General features: G+C 40.7%; 1 protein-coding gene across 11 annotated transcripts in view; it reads right to left on the bottom strand.

The window, feature by feature from the left end:
* Positions 1 to 3,658: 3,658 nt before the first annotated feature.
* MPP7 (MAGUK p55 scaffold protein 7) overlaps positions 3,659 to 16,314 on the bottom strand; it is a 284,418-nt gene continuing 271,762 nt past the window's right edge. For 10 of the 11 annotated variants that reach the window (XM_024750109.1, XM_024750112.1, XM_024750115.1 and 7 more), the window contains 4 exons: positions 12,819 to 12,912; positions 11,720 to 11,828; positions 10,498 to 10,641; positions 7,089 to 8,971 (listed from right to left, as the gene is read on the bottom strand). In XM_024750109.1, coding sequence (XP_024605877.1) covers positions 8,792 to 8,971; positions 10,498 to 10,641; positions 11,720 to 11,828; positions 12,819 to 12,912 — 527 coding nt within the window. In that variant the 3' untranslated portion in view covers positions 7,089 to 8,791. Of the gene's footprint in view, positions 5,366 to 5,607; positions 5,783 to 7,088; positions 8,972 to 10,497; positions 10,642 to 11,719; positions 11,829 to 12,818; positions 12,913 to 16,314 lie in introns of those variants that run through there. The other variant, XR_003003786.1, reaches the window with a different exon arrangement.

The following is a 16,314-nucleotide window of genomic DNA, read 5'->3' as shown; positions in this document are numbered from 1 at the left end:
TTTCAGGAGTAAGCAAGTCTGTGCACTCTCCCCACAAACGGAGTCTAGGTCTCTTACAGCCCTCCTGTTAGTCCCACGGATTTTCAAACCAGCTAAGGGGACTCGTCTTTTCAGTGTCAGACCCCAGGGCTGGGGTGCAGAATATGTGGCTCGAAGCCCTCGTTCCCCAGGGGGAATCTTCGCCCATGTAATCCCCCTTCTCCTGGGTCCCCTTCCAGGGGCACAAGTTCCAATCTGATCGCTTCTCTTTCCTTCCTTCCCAATTCCGTGTGGATCTTTCTTACAGCCTTGGTTGCACAGGAGTCTGCCAGCCTCTAGTTAGTTTTCAGGGAGAACTGCACCACATGTAACTGCATTTTGATGCGTTCATGGGGAGAGGTTAGCTCTGCGTCCTCCTACTCTGCCATCTTGACCTCCTCCCTTCGGATTTACTTGTGATGTCTCACAATTTTTCTGAATTCTCATCCTTATGCTATTAAAATTATGTTCTGGGAGAGTCTGTGATCTTTCAATTTAGTATTTGGGTCTGCAGTAATGTCTACTCTCATATAATCTCATTGTATGTTCTTGGAAAATATTATCAACTTTAAAGCTATTTTCTTCTGCAGCAGTATCCCCAGGATAGTACTTGATGCTCAGTCACATATTAATCACATCAAAGCCTATTAAAACAGGATGAGCAGTGCAGCTCAAAGGGTGCAAAATAGATGGGATTTGAATAGCCATCCATCTGAAGCAGCAATAATCACTCCTATCATACTCAGTGGTCTCTTCCTGTAAGAGAGATTTTTGTGATGTCCCTTCTGCTATCTTGAAATGAAATCCACAGATATAGTGTAGTCTGCACAGTTAAAAAGAAACCCCAGGGACTTCCCTGGCAGTCCAGTGGTTGAGAATCCACGCTTCCACTGCAGGGGGCACGGGTTTGATCCCTGGTTGGGGAACTAAGATCCTGCATGCCGCGCAGTGCCGGAAAATAAAATAATAAAAAATAAAATAATGGAACCCCAGTGTAATATAAGGGAGAAGGAAAAGGAGAGGAATGGAAAGTAAAATAGCTCAAATTGTGAGATGTAAATGCTCAAGCAGCAGTTCCCCAAAGACAGCAGTGATCACGTGCATGGGGTAGGTTCACACATCGTGGCATGGGTGTGTCCTGACATGCAATGTTGGAGACTGACAGCATGAGTGGTATTTCCATTAGTGACATGATGTTCCAAAATAGTGAAAAACTCTTGGTAAACTTCTGAAAAAATGAAATACTATCTTCCTTTGATTTACATGGTAGCGCATTCCTGGAAAAGTCAGTGTATATTACAACCTAGCCAAAATACCACTCGTGTTATTCTTTCCGGAGCTGCTTGAGCCCGTGTTTATTTTTATTTTTCTTTCCTTTGAAAAGCTTTTAAGGCAACAAGTTTTCCTGAGCTCAGTTTTTTAGTCCTAGTCCATAGATTCTGATAGTTACATTGTTATTTTCTGAATAATCTGCAATTTTATTTTTAGTTAGTCCATGATCAGAATACTTTTTAAAATTTTGACTTTTTCTAAGAGGTCTTTTTTTGGTGTTTACTTGTTATTCATTTTTAGCTCTATTGGACTGTGGTCACTAGATGTAATTTGAAGTATTTAAATATTTTGGAATTTAATGAGGTTTTTCTTGTAGCTTACTTGAGGACTGGGTTTCATAAATGCTCAGTGTAGCTCTTGAATAGAAGGTATAATTTCAGTTTGCAGGAAAAAGCATTCTTTCCATGGCTATGAGATTGGCTGAGGAATTGTGATATATGGACCTTCTATAACAATTTTCTTCAAGGTCTAAGAGAAGTATTTTAAAGATTATCAAATAAGATGGTTTTATTGACTGCACTTCTCAAGGTTTTACCCTGTGTCTTCGATGTTCCTCCTTTTGTGACTTATACCACTGATTACTAAAGAATGACTTTTTGACCCAACTGATAAACATTGAACTCAATTTTAATATTATTATTGTGCCTTCTGTTTTCTTATTTTATTTATTTTGCTTTCTTTTTGTTTGCATCTGCCTGGCTTATTTTTGTCAATCCTCTTACTTTAAATCTTTCTCTCCTTGAAGAATATGGTTGATGTCCATTTTTGATGTAGTTGAAAAATGGTCTCAATACATGAGTTCACGGCATTTAGATCTGTAATAAGAGACCCATTTGGCCTTGTTTCTGTCATCTCATTTAATGGAGTCTCTTTCTGATTCCTCTTTGTATTTACTTTCAATTCCACAGATGATTGCCTTCAAATACTTTTAAAAAATTTAACTAATATTTAAGCACGTTTATATTTCTTCCTTCTTTCTTTCATCCTCAGTTGTTTTGGTATCTTCTAGATTCCTAAGAGCAATGTATTTCCCTAAGTTATTACTTTATGTTATATAGCTCTTCATTGACATGTACAGTAATTACATTTTGTAGCCATTGTTACGTAAACATATTGCTCTTTAGGTCTTTTCTCCGTTTAAGTGGAGTCAGTGATCACAAACAGCTCACCTACTACTAACTAGCAGAGTGCCAAGGCACAGAGCAGGAGCCCAATGAACTGAGCCTTTAGGTATTACTAATGCCCAGGTCAGATTAAACAGTTAAAGAGGTATTACTTTGTCCAAAATGGTAGACTCACAACCATGATAAATTTGGAAACCCAAAAACATATGAACAACTTTCCCCAAACTTAAATTTTATCCATACTGTGGAGGAAAAAAACGTGGAACCCAAGAAAAATAAAATTTAAATGGGACCTCTTGCTTTAGTTTTCGCTACAAGTTCCAGAATGTTTTAAAGCTCAGTGCATCATTGCAGGGCAAGTGACACCTTTGGAAAGTGAACGTAGATACTGGGAGTGGCCTAGGCTGTCATGCATACTGCTTTCCATTAGGAATGCTTCCAGCAGCAAGTAAACAACAGCTAAATATTAACACTTTTTAATAGAACATCTTTTCCAGTTTTACTGATATAATTAACATTGTGTAAGTTTAAGGTGTACAGTGTGATGATTTGATGCATGTATATATGATGAAATGATTACCACAACAAGGTTATTTAACACTTCCATCACCTCACATAATTACCTTGTGTGTGTGTCTGTTGATAACTCTTTTAGCTACTTTCAAGCATGTTACACAGTGCTGTTAACTAAAGTCACCATGTTGCACATCACATCCCCAGAACTTATTCATCTCATAACTGGAAGCTTGTACCTTTTGACCAACCTCCCCCTTTTCCCTCCAACTCCTGGTAACTACCATTCTATTTTCTATTTCTAGTTCAGCTTTTGTAGATGCCATATATAAATGATAACATATAGTTATTTGTCTTTCTGACTTATTTTAGTTAGAATAATGCCCTCAAGATACACCCATGTTGTCACAAAAGGCAGAATTACCTTATTTTTTTTTTTTTGCGGTAAACGGGCCTCTCACTGTTGTGGCCTCTCCCGTTGCGGAGCACAGGCTCCGGACGCTCAGGCTCAGCAGCCATGGCTCACGGGCCCAGCCGCTCCGCGGCATGTGGGATCTTCCCGGACTGGGGCACGAACCCGTGTCCCCTGCATCGGCAGGCGGACTCTCAACCACTGCGCCACCAGGGAAGCCCAGAATTACCTTATTTTTAACTGTTGAATAATCTTCGTGTATGTGTGTGTGTGTGTGTGTGTGTGTGTGTGTGTGTGCATTCTCCCATTCTTCATTCATCTGTTGAGGGACACTTGCTGTTTCCTGGTCTCAGCTGTTGTGAATAATGTTGCAGTGAACGTGGAACGTGGGAGTGCAGATCTCTTTTCAAAATAGTGATTTCATTTTCTTCAGATATGTACCCAGAAGTAGAATTGCTGGGTCATGTGGTGGTTCTATTTTTACTTTTTTTAAGGAACTGCCATACTGTTTTCCATAGCTGCTGCCCCAATTTACATTCTCACCAACAGAGCATAAAAGAACATTGTTTTTTCAGTAATTAGAGGAAGGAGGTCCCAGGATTTTTGTCAGCAGCTCAGTGATGTTATGGATTTAGGATCTTTTCCTTTTTCTACTCATTCATCTATAGATTGGCCTTAGTCATCCATTGGTTTAGGGTTAGGGTTATGGCTGTCATCTTTGCAAGCACCTCAACATAACAAGCATCTCAAACAGGAAGCATGGGGGCAGGAGCATAAAAGGTTTTCACCTCATGCAGTTGTTTAAATCAGGGAAACAGCTCTTACTCATAGCTCCTACGACAGACATTACCTCGAAGTGGGTGGCATGACCAACTCAGGTCCATCCTTGCAAAGAGGGGATTGTATGATTGATTAGACCAATCACGATTCATCACTAAGGAATGGTACTCAAACAGACAAAATAGAAATATTGCATATTATGCTAAGTTTTTTGTATGTTTTTGATGATAGCCACTGTTTGAAGATCAGCCCACTATACAGGCATAGACAAATCAAGTCATATCTGACTAAAGCAACAGTGCTCTGAGAAAACTCTTTGTAAACTGCTGTGCATCAAAAGGATGAACAATCACTCCCCTAATGACCAAATCTCACCTGTTTCCAGAACTGGCTCAAGTTCTAGCACCACCAGGAAACACAATGCAGTGAAATAGTGTGGGATTGGAGGAAGCCTGACCACTGTTCAAGCCCCGATTCCTTACTCGTCACCTGTTACCTTGGGCCAGGTACGGAAGCCAGCACCTTGGTTTTCTCAACTGTAAAATATGAAGCTACCACTCCCATACAAGGCAGCTGTAAGGATTAAATGAAGTCGCAGACAAATCATACAGATGTCTGACGTCAGTAAGGACATTTGGTCTGGCAGTGAGGGGGCCCAGGTAGGTGTATGTGAATAAGACAGCTGTTATAAAAGTAAAAGTATTCCCTGCCCCCCAGAAGCTGAAGTGTAAGTGAGCACGCATTTGGAAAGGAAGTGCCGTAGCAGAAGAAAGGGCTGGGATACAATTAAGGGACATTTCTTTCAGCTGGTATCAGCTATATTCCATACTAGTGGTTGCAAATACAAACTGGTTCACTTTCCTGTTGAGAATCAGCCAGTGAATTCTGGATGCATCATTTGGACGCAATGGTATTTTTATAAAACAATAAAGCTGGTCATAGAAATTATTTAGGAAGCTTCCTGTGAATTTACTAATAAGAGAACTCTTTGTTTGGAGTAATTAAGAATATTTACGCAGCTACTTTTAAACTGTGTGACGTGAGAGTGACCGTTGTGAAGCGAGCTTACCATCAGTGAGCACTTCTAGCCCAGGCTTTGTTCCAAGCACATTACACGGATCAATTCTTTCATTTCATGCCCACAACAATCCTATGAGGTAAGCACTCTTATTATCTCCATTATTTTCTGGTGAGAAAATGACAGTGAGATTAAACGAGGTTATAAAACTCGTAATAGGCAGCATCTCAACTCAACAATCCAGCTCCAGACCCCATGCCCCTAACTGCTACATCCTACAGCCTCTCAGTGGAAGCAGAGCTGGGCTAACTCGTTCAGCTGCTTAAGCAAGGCCAGTGCCACTTAGCCTGTCTGTATAAGCAGATGGCAGTCTGTCCTCACATGCAGAGCTGGAAGTCTACTTCGCCTACCTGGAACAGGGGCAGAGGATGTGGGTGCCGCTCAATGCCTGACGGAAAGAGGCGGGGCGGGGTGTCCCCATCACGGATGGGCTGGGACCAACCATTCCATTCTTTGCTCCACAGCTTTAAGTGGCTGGACCGTGTGGGTAAGAGCAAGGCTAGTGAAGTCCACCTCTCCAACAACCTGGATGAAACCAATTAATGTTTGAAACCAATATGAAATTTAATTTTAGACAGAGCCAGTTCAAATATATCACTTGGTGTCATTAAAAAAAACAAGTTTTTCCACCATTGGAAACAGTGAAGTAGATACCAAATGCAAGAGCCACCTTCAAGAGAGTACACACATAATTTGAAGATACTTTATTAAGCTCAAAGGTTTTCCATGACTTTTATTTATAAACTCTCACTAGTCAAAAAGAAAATAAATAATAAAACTCTACCTTCAGGAAACTTTTAACAACATAATTTCGTTTTACATGTTTGTCAATTTTAAATTATTACAATTTAGATACATTCAATCATTACACAATGCCAGGAAGGTCAGCCTTAAAGATATCGATAATGTCTATATTGGTAAGTAAAATAATGGTAAAAAAAAAAAGATTCCAGTATGTTAATAATGGGAGTATAGAATTATCTTCTTGATCTTGGATTTTAAATACATGGACTTAAAAAACCCAATATTCCTGTTCTCTCAAATAGTGGCTGACACTGTCTCAGAAGCAAGCTGCCTAAAGAACTAGTCTGTCCTTGCTAGAGAGGGAGCTGAGGATGCATAAAGCACAGAATCAAGGGCCCTTTGCAACATTAATCAGAGGCCATGGAGTTGGCCTTGCCGCATTAAATTTTAACTGAATCTCTTTCTAAGCATCAAGGTGGCCATGTAAACGTCACTTGCAAGACCACGTATGTATATTACCTGATAAAAGATTTTTCAAATTGCTGAAGTACCTCTTTTCATTATTTAAAAAAATACTGCCCAGCTCTCATGTAAAAAGGGAGAAAGGCTGGACAAATATAGTTCTATAACACCTCCACCACCACCACCAAAAAGGACCCCGTTTCTACCACATTACACTATCTCTACCTCCGCAGGAAAGAATTGAGGCAATTGTCTGTAAATGAAAAAAAGCAAACCAGGTACTATTTCTGAACAAAGAATTTGGACTGCCTAAATTATAATTCATTTCCTAGGAAGTCCTGATTTTTCGGAAATTTCAGTCAATGTTCAAAGAGAATATTCTACCCAAACCACCTAAGGAAGATTTGTACTTTCTTAGACCAGCCACACAACTATAAAGTATGGCTTCAATATTAGATCTGGCAACCCACCAACCCCCTTTTTTTTTTTTTTTTTTTTTTTCTCACCCCCCGCGCCCCCAGGGAAGCCTTTTTTTTTTTTTTTTTTTGCGATACGCGGGCCTCCCACTGTTGTGGCCTCTCCCATTGCGGAGCACAGGATCCGGACGCGCAGGCTCAGCGGCCATGGCTCACAGGCCCAGCCGCTCCGCCGCACGCGGGATCCTCCCGGACCGGGGCACGAACCCGTGTCCCCTGTATCGGCAGGCAGACTCTCAACCACTGCGCCACCAGGAAAGCCCTCACCAACCCCTTTTTAAACTAAATTCCTTGCTATTTAGTTAATTAACTTAGACCTTGCTGTTTGGATTATGCTGTCAAGTAACAATGTCTGGTTATCTAACTATTTAGCTGTGAGTGTGTATCAAGGTATGAAATTTGACACGTCTGAAGGAAACTCAGTGAGTGATGCTATCAAATGTGCACACAGAACACACTTGTGGATCTGCATATGAATAAAGGTCAAATATTTACATGGAATGTTGACCCTGACTTATAAAACTACTATCTTAAATTATGATGTCTTTACATACTATTTATTTAATGAATAGCCTCATTTGATAATTAAAAAAATATGCCTTTCAAATATTTCATAAATATATAAAATTTCACTACACTCTTTTTCTTTAAACAGGACATCTAAACTCTCTTTACAAATCAACAAAAAATACCGTTTTTTCTGCTTGAAAGTCACAGATGCAATGATTTCTGATTGACAGGGTCTTACGGCATGCAAGAATGGGAGGACATGTTCTCTTACACAACTATGGACATTTCTGGTATTTTGAGCTATATAATTTACTCGCTGAAGATGAGTGGCATCAAAGAAAAATGAGAGATCCCATCTAAATATTTACAACAAAAGAGTCTTTCTTAAACTTCTTTAAAAATGGCAAGACTAGGATGGTATCTGGCCAGTGTTAAATATTTTGATGACGAAGAAATAACATTACATGAAAAGTTTTCTAAAATATATCTTATAGTGCAATTTAAATATATTGTCATCAACTGCACACATTTGAAAAATGATCACATTTTCTTTAACTGTAGCAGTAACAAGTAAAACCTACCTTTAGAATAGGAATCATTCTTATAATTTATTGGGAAAACCCAAAGCCAGATAACTGGCTCCAGAATTTCTGGTGAGTCCAGAAATGTTGTCTGAGGATTTACAAATAAAAATGTCCTTTGTAATCTTACTTGCCCCAGGATATCACCATTCTTAAGCCATAAAGAAAGGTTTTTAGTTTCATAAATGGTAATTTTTAAAAGCCCATCTTCCCTTATTAAACATTTGTTGAGTCACTGATATATGCACTCATAAGGCCTTCTCAAACTGTAACTGTGAATATGTTGTGTCTACGTAAGAAAAAGTTTGCACTTGCAGAACAGTAAGAAGACTCAGCCTTACTGCCAGCCCAGGCGCCTCTATGATGATGTCTGGCTCCTGAAGACTGTGAACTGAACGTATTCAGCGGCTGACATGCAAACTCCAAGGCAGTGATGACGTCGGAGACCAGCTGAAGCACTGAACTCCCGTGTACATTCTCCAGCTGTGTCTCTCTAAAAAGTTCAACCCCATTTTGGAGATAGAGCTACACAGTCAAGACAACCAGAATACGGTACTGTGCAGATTTTGACTTTGGACCTTAAACTCAAACACTGTGCTTGAAATAAGGCTGTAAAAAGATACAAACAAGACCAACACATCAATTTTAACCAAGATTGCACATCTTAACAGTGATATAGATTAAAAAAACCCTACCACCAAAATGGTAACTGATTTAATCATGCACTCTACAGAAAAGATAATTATGGAAATTTCCCTTAGTTACGAATGCAACCAGCTCACTGGAACCCAGTGGGTATCTGTCTCCAGTTTGTCAAAAGTTGTTTTAAGCTCACTGAAGGCCATGGTGAGATCATCATTTACTATAGTTTTGTCAAAAAGATGACCATATTGCCTTTCCATTATCTGGGCAGATTTAATCATTTCTTGAAAGTCTTCCTCCTACAAAAAGAAGTATTTTTAAAAACTGGTTAACCAGGCAATTTTACCGCGTCACGTCAATGCAAATATTGTACAACTGGTTTATCTAATGTTGTTCCGTGTTCACTATTTCACCTCAGCCACAAAAGAAAATTATCCTCTTTAACTGTAAGTTCTTCAGAAGCCATAATTTCTAATACCCTCTCTCTCTATTTGCTTGTAACTAAACTGCCCTGACAAGAGTCAAAACTCCTGCCTTACCTAAATTTCAGGATAATTAGTCACTCGCTTATCATTACAGGGATATTTCAGTATTAAAGGAGAATTGTTTACCCTTAGGCTTTGCCTGCCTTGTTCACATTTATTCATAGCGAGGAATGTATAACAAACTACTTTTTCAGAGTTGGATACATTTATGAAAGGACACTTATATTATGTCCTTCTACGTCTCAGTAGAAGTGGGAAGTGGGTCAGGGGCCCTTCATACTCACATTTTTGAAACCAGTAAGAATTTTAGTTGATTATAAAACAAGACTATATACATAAACGTGAGTTAAATCTTATGTTATCATTTATTATCTTCATTGAGAAATCTTCACATAGTACAATACTATAATAAATAGTACAATAACTCTTTATACCGTGACTTCTTGGAGTCTTTTCAGAGTCTACATTTCAATGTCATAGAAGATTTTCACAACAGAAATTTTAATTTTAGTGTTAATCCAGAGCCCTGAGTAATTAACCTCATATAACAGTACCTGTTCAGTATGGTTGTGTATTGTCAGTACTTTAGAAAAATGACATTTTAAAAATACTGGGAATCAAAAACATTATCTGTACTTGGTACCCATAATTAATAGTTTACAAATTAATACAGACTAAAGTTAAAGATGAGTTAATTAAGAGAGGGAGGGGAAAAAACCTTCTGCCATTAAATTTCTCTGCTTTTTATTTTTGAGCCTAAAGTAGACTACATCGTCTTATGGTTAAAAACAAAAAACAATGAAAGGCCCTGCCAGAGTCATTCTAGTCATTAACAAACCACAGCTGCCATTTCTAGTAACAGTCAAAGGAAATACAAACACAGATCGAATAATACAAGTCTACTTGTCCTACACCCAAAATGATGCTTTTCCTTTCACTATGCTAAATATGATGTTGATACGAACAGACAAGGCAAATTATTCAATTTTCATCTAGACTATTAATGAGTAATGGTACCTGACTTTGGTATTTTTCCCTTTAAAAATAAGGCTAGCTGAAAACTCAGTGGTCTAACTTTTTACATGTGCCTTCAGAAATTTTATAAGTGTACATAGTAGCATACAAAATAGCTTAGAGTCAGTGTAACATGAAGGTCACTCACAGAAGCCGAGGAAGCAGTTACGGTGCAATCACTGAACGCGAGCGCCTAAGTACAGCTCTGCCTCGCATGGGTGTCTGGGTCCCTTCATCTGCTGCAGTCTCCCTAATGCAGAGTCACTACTGCACATACGACTTTAAGTCCCGCTTGTGTATTTTCAGGAAAGCACCCTCATACTCACCGTAAAGGGCTTGGCGGCACCTTGCTCATCTCTGCTTGAAATAATCTTTGCATTTTTTCTTGTCTCCCTCAAACGCTCTATTGACGGAGGCTTTATAAATATCACATAGGGCTTAAATTCTAGTGTCCTTAAGTGCTTCACCGTCTGCAATGAGGAAAGTAAGTTTTCTTACATTTCTCCATAAAGTCATGAGTTTTATAACAAAACTGAATTTCCTTTCTAAGGAGAAAATTCCTTAAAATTATTTCCTAATTAAGGTTAGCAGGTCTTTCAATATATTGTGGTTCAATCAGTTGTTGACAATTCAATGTAACAGACACCTCTCAAAAGATGGAGAATGTAACTTCTCTTTAAAAATGCTTTGAAATATGCCATAATTAATACTGAAGAGAAGCAGCTAAAAATATCAGAAAACTAGTTTTTAGATCTAATACCCAAAAGATGCTATGAGTTAACTTTCTTTACACGAAAGTCTTCCAACCATCCTGTTTACGTCTCTTCCTGATCTCAGGTTGAGGTCTCTCTCCTCTTTCATTCTGCCCTTCAGAGTCCCCTACAAAGGGCAAGCCCCCTGCTTTTCACAAAGCTCGCAGCACTGCCTCTGGGTAACGAGGAGAATGCTGTGGGCTGCGTCTCTGCTGGGGGTCTGTGGTGAGACAGGGAAGTGCACTGCTTCACCCACTGGCACTCAGTCCACATGACATGAGTTCCCAGGGTGCCAGGCGAGCTCTACCTGGCGACTTGTTCCTGGTACAGCTCCTGTGAGATGCCCGCGGCTCTCACCGGGCAGTTTACACTTCTAGAATATTTACAGAACCAAAATCAACAAAAGAGGACTGAGAACCAAAATGTCCATTGTCAAAAATGATGAACACTTATAACAATGCATACACGAAATACATTATACATGTAATGCAACATATTTTTAAATACAAAATACATAGAAGAAATATCTAAGAGACATTACACTTGGCAAACACTGAATCCAAATAAGAGTTACAAATACAAATGTCGAGGCTTCCCCGACCCCTGTTTCCTAATAACAACATGGGCTTCTTTTCAGCAGAAACTTCTCAACTGACATTTAAATGCTTTTGTCACCTTAGGAAAGCCACCTATATGCCAAAAGTGAGTAGATTTCAGATTTACCCCATACTGAAATGCTCAAATGTGGTAGATTACATGGGCTTGAAGGGTGTTGAATAGGTCACTGTTCACTTACATGAGGCTGAACGTCCAACAAACAAACTTTGTTTTTAGCTAGGACAGACCGAACTGAGTCTATACTTGTGCCGTAATAGTTGTTTTTATATTCACCATATTCAATGAACCTGTAGAAATTAGAATCATTTGTGAATTATATATGGCAGACATAATTCATATATAAAAGATGTTTTTGCTGAACATGTAATTTTTTAAACTGCTTTTAATAAAATAACTAGGTCCAAGTACTCCAGAATGTCAATTTAAAAAAATCTTCTATTTCATTTTTTTAAATCAGTAACACTTGCTTGTATTACACTTAAGCAGAAAAAAAGTACTTTAGTCCAGCAGGACTCTAATGTTTTCCATCACCTCTTTTTCAGAACTAATGCAATGCAATAAAACAGTGAATAAGCCAAACAATAAAAACTACTGAAACTTCACTGCACACGAAAGAACAACCAAGCTCAGCTTTAGAACTCGAGGAGGACTGGCTGGCGGCTAACGCGAGCAGGACAGCTGAGAACGTGCTATAAAAACTCAATCACTGTGCCAAACACGGAAAAAGCATTTCGATGTTTCAATAAAGTCCCACAATCCCACATTAGAGCACACATTGCTCCCTGATACCCTAAAATATCCATGCTTCAGCAAATGGAAAACCAGGGGCTGGGAGACTTAGCGCTTGCTAGAGGATATGGTACAAGCAAGATGGTTAACATTATTTTGGTTTTCTGAAGAGCCAATGAGAGAGAGGGAGGTATGTGGAAAAGACTGGAACTAGGGATCTATTACACAGTTACTAGTTACTAAAATAAAGTTCTAAATTCTACGTTAAGATTCAATTACAGGGGCAGGACGATCTCACAATAATACACTAGCAAAATAATCCCGACACATTCAATTTACCAGATACACGACAGCTCTAGGTTATTAAAAGATTACAGGCAATGATGGGTAATAGCCACTAACTGAATTATCTTTTTATCAGTTTCAAATATTATAAAAATGAAAATTCATTTCAAACGGAAGGGAACCCTCAGTTGTCTACAACTAGACATATGGGTACATGTTTAAAAACAATAGTTCTACAAAGATTCTAAAAGAAGTCCACATACTTGTTATTTTGTACATCGGTCTCAAACAAGTGCTTGGAAACGAAGACATATTCAACACCATCACTCTCCTGGCTTCTTCTTGGTCTGGTGGTGTCTGTGATTTAATTAAAAAGAGTTCAGAAAAGTCTGCATCAGCCACCCTAAGTAAAATACTAAAAAAGAAATTATCATATATTTGATTAAAGGACTTTTCTTAAATAAGATTTTAAAACTTAAAAAGCAAATTAGCTAATAAAATATAGGAATCCCATTAATTCAGTTTTTCCACTGATATTAAAGTTATATTGACTTGAAGATGGATTCAAAATTAAGTTGCATTATGTTTATGCTATTAATTATTCTGAAGGGGCTTTAATATGCTAATTAAACAAAAATGGTATTTCAACCCTTGAGGAAAAACTCCTTTCTTTGGCAAATAATATGCTTATTATTGTCATATTGATTCTTTGTTCATTGTAAGCAAGTCTACTGGCCACTAGGTTGAAAGGTAAAAACTCTTAAAATTATTTTACTATTTTCTGCACAGGGCACATGGTGTATGCCATCAAGGCTTAATTTCCCAATCAAAGTCAAAGACTTCTATGTGCTATTCATTTCTCCTTTGAAAAATCATAAACATCTTGAAATACAAGTGAACTTCTAAACTTTCAGCAATTCTGCCTAATTATTTGCTACTGAATTATAATGGAGCAGAAAATAACTCTAAAAACAAAAACAAAACCCTAAGGAACTGCAGGCTGATATGGCACGTGAAAAACTGACTACAGTCCATCCCTCCTGCTGATTACAACTAAAACCTCTGGACCCAGAACATCTATTTTTGTTTTGAGCACTTTGAAAATAAAAAAAGCAGGTAGACTGTGGAAGAGAGTCAACCGCCCTGGGGAAGGGTTTAACTTTTATTTCCTTTTAGCTTTGCCCTAGGGGTGGGCTCGTTCACAGAGCAGCATGGAGGAATGTGTGTCTAAATTCCAACAGAAGGCCTGACTTCCTGGAGAAAAGGACCAGAAAAAATAATGCCCCTGTGAGCTGAAGAGTGTGCAAGGAACCCAGGAAGGGACGGAGCTAGAGAAGAAAATACTCTAATTCTGTGTGCAAACCAGCACCGGCCTAAGAATAACCCCTAAGCCGTACACGTGCAGCCCAGACTCAAACCCGCACAACGAACTTGTAAGAAGTGAATTAAGATTAGAACACACAAGTCTCAGCCTAATCCGTGAGTAGCGGAAGTCCAGAACACACCCAAACCAATGGAGAGAAGGCTTAGAGAACGGAGCTGAGATCTGCACTATGCAGACACGTTGCAAACTAATCCCTGAACTACACGTAACAGGGCAGACCCAAACCAGCACAGCAGAAGTTTAGAGAACTGAAGTGAGATTTAAACCATAACTTACAGAAAATGAGGTAAAACTTACAGTCTAAACATAAACTAGTCGGTTATAGCTAAAATAAAACATCACCTTTCTCCAGAATATTATAACAGGACCTGGGGTCAAGAGAACGTTGCATTTGTAATATGGGATGCAGTGTCCTATTATTCAACAGAAAAGAACCGAGAAAGGGAGGAGCTTCAACATGGCGGAAGAGTAAAGACGCGGAGATCACCTTCCTCCCCACAGATACACCAGAAATACATCTACACGGGGAACAACTCCTACAGAACACCTACTGAACGCTGGCAGAAGACCTCAGACCTCCCAAAAGGCAAGAAACTCCCCACGTACCTGGGTAGGGCAAAAGAAAAAAGAATAAACAGAGACAAAAGAATAGGGACGGGACCCACACCAGTGGGAGGGAGCCGTGAAGGAGGAAAGGTTTCCACACACTAGGAAGCCCCTTCGCGGGCGGAGACTGCGGGTGGCGGAGGGTGAAGCTTCAGAGCCGCGGAGGACAGCGCAGCAACGGGTGCGGAGGGCAAAGCGGGGAGATTCCCGCACTGAGGATAGGGGCCGACCGGCACTCACCAGGCCGAGAGGCTTGTCTGCTCACCCGCCGGGGCGGGCGGGGCTGTTTTTTGGGAGGGAGTCCGGGGAAAGTCTGGATTTGCCGAAGAGGCAAGAGGCTTTTTCTTCCCTCTTTGTTTCCTGGTGCTCGAGGAGAGGGGATTCACAGCGCTGCTTAAAGGAGCCCCAGAGACAGGCGTGAGACGTTAAGGCCGCTGCTGCTGCCACCAAGAAGCCTGTGTGCGAGCACAGGTCACTCTCCACACCCCGTTCCGGGGAGCCTGTGCAGCCCCCCACTGCCAGGGTCCCGGGATCCAGGGACAACTCCCCCGGGAGAACGCACCGCGCGCCTCAGGCTGGTGCAACGTCACGCCGGCCTCTGCCGCCGCAGGCTCGCCCCGCACTCCGGGCCCCTCCCTCCCCACGGCCTGAGTGAGCCGGTGCCCCCAAATCAGATGCTCCTTTAACCCCCATCCTGTCTGAGTGAAAAACAGACACCCTCTGGCGACCTACACGTAGAGGCGGGGCCAGATCCAAAGCTGAGCCCTGGGAGCTGTGAGAACAAAGAAGAGAAAGGGAAATCTCTCCCAGCAGCCTCAGGAGCAGCAGATTAAAGCTCCACAATCAACTTGATGTACCTGCATCTGTGGAATACCTGAATAGACAACAGATCATCCCAAATTGAGGAGGTGGACTTTGAGAGCAACAATATATATATATATTGTTCCCTTTTTCTCTTTTTGTGAATGTGTATGTGTATGCTTCTGTGTGAGATTTTGTCTGTGTAGCTTCGCTTTTACCATTTGTCCTACGGTTATGTCTGTTCATTTTTTTTTTAACTTAAAAAATTTTTTTTCTTAATAATTATTTTTAATTTTAATAACTTTATTTTTTTTTTACTTTATTATTTTTTATCTTCTTTCTTTCGTTTTTTTCTCCCTTTTATTCTGAGCCATGTGGAGGACAGGCTCTTGGTGCTCCAGCCAGGTGTCACAGCTGTGCCACTGAGGTGGGAGAGCCAACTACAGAACACTGGTCCACAAGACACCTCCCAGCTCCACATAATATCAAACGGCAAAAAATCTCCCAGAGATCTCCACCTCAACACCAGCACCCAGCTTCACTCAACGACCAGCAAGCTACAGTGCTGGACATCCTATGCCAATGCCACCAAGAAGCCTGTGTGCGAGCACAGGTCACTCTCCACACCCCGTTCCGGGGAGCCTGTGCAGCCCGCCACTGCCAGGGTCCCGGGATCCAGGGACAACTCCCCCGGGAGAACGCACCGCGCGCCTCAGGCTGGTGCAACGTCACGCCGGCCTCTGCCGCCGCAGGCTCGCCCCGCACTCCGGGCCCCTCCCTCCCCACGGCCTGAGTGAGCCGGTGCCCCCAAATCAGATGCTCCTTTAACCCCCATCCTGTCTGAGTGAAAAACAGACACCCTCTGGCGACCTACACGTAGAGGCGGGGCCAGATCCAAAGCTGAGCCCTGGGAGCTGTGAGAACAAAGAAGAGAAAGGGAAATCTCTCCCAGCAGCCTCAGGAGCAGC

Source organism: Neophocaena asiaeorientalis, unplaced genomic scaffold (assembly GCF_003031525.2).
Source record: "Neophocaena asiaeorientalis asiaeorientalis breed wild unplaced genomic scaffold, Neophocaena_asiaeorientalis_V1.1 scaffold4, whole genome shotgun sequence".
Lineage (NCBI taxonomy): Eukaryota > Metazoa > Chordata > Mammalia > Artiodactyla > Phocoenidae > Neophocaena > Neophocaena asiaeorientalis.
The sequence above is the reverse complement of the archived record's forward strand: the minus strand, read 5'-3'. Positions and strand labels throughout refer to the sequence as shown.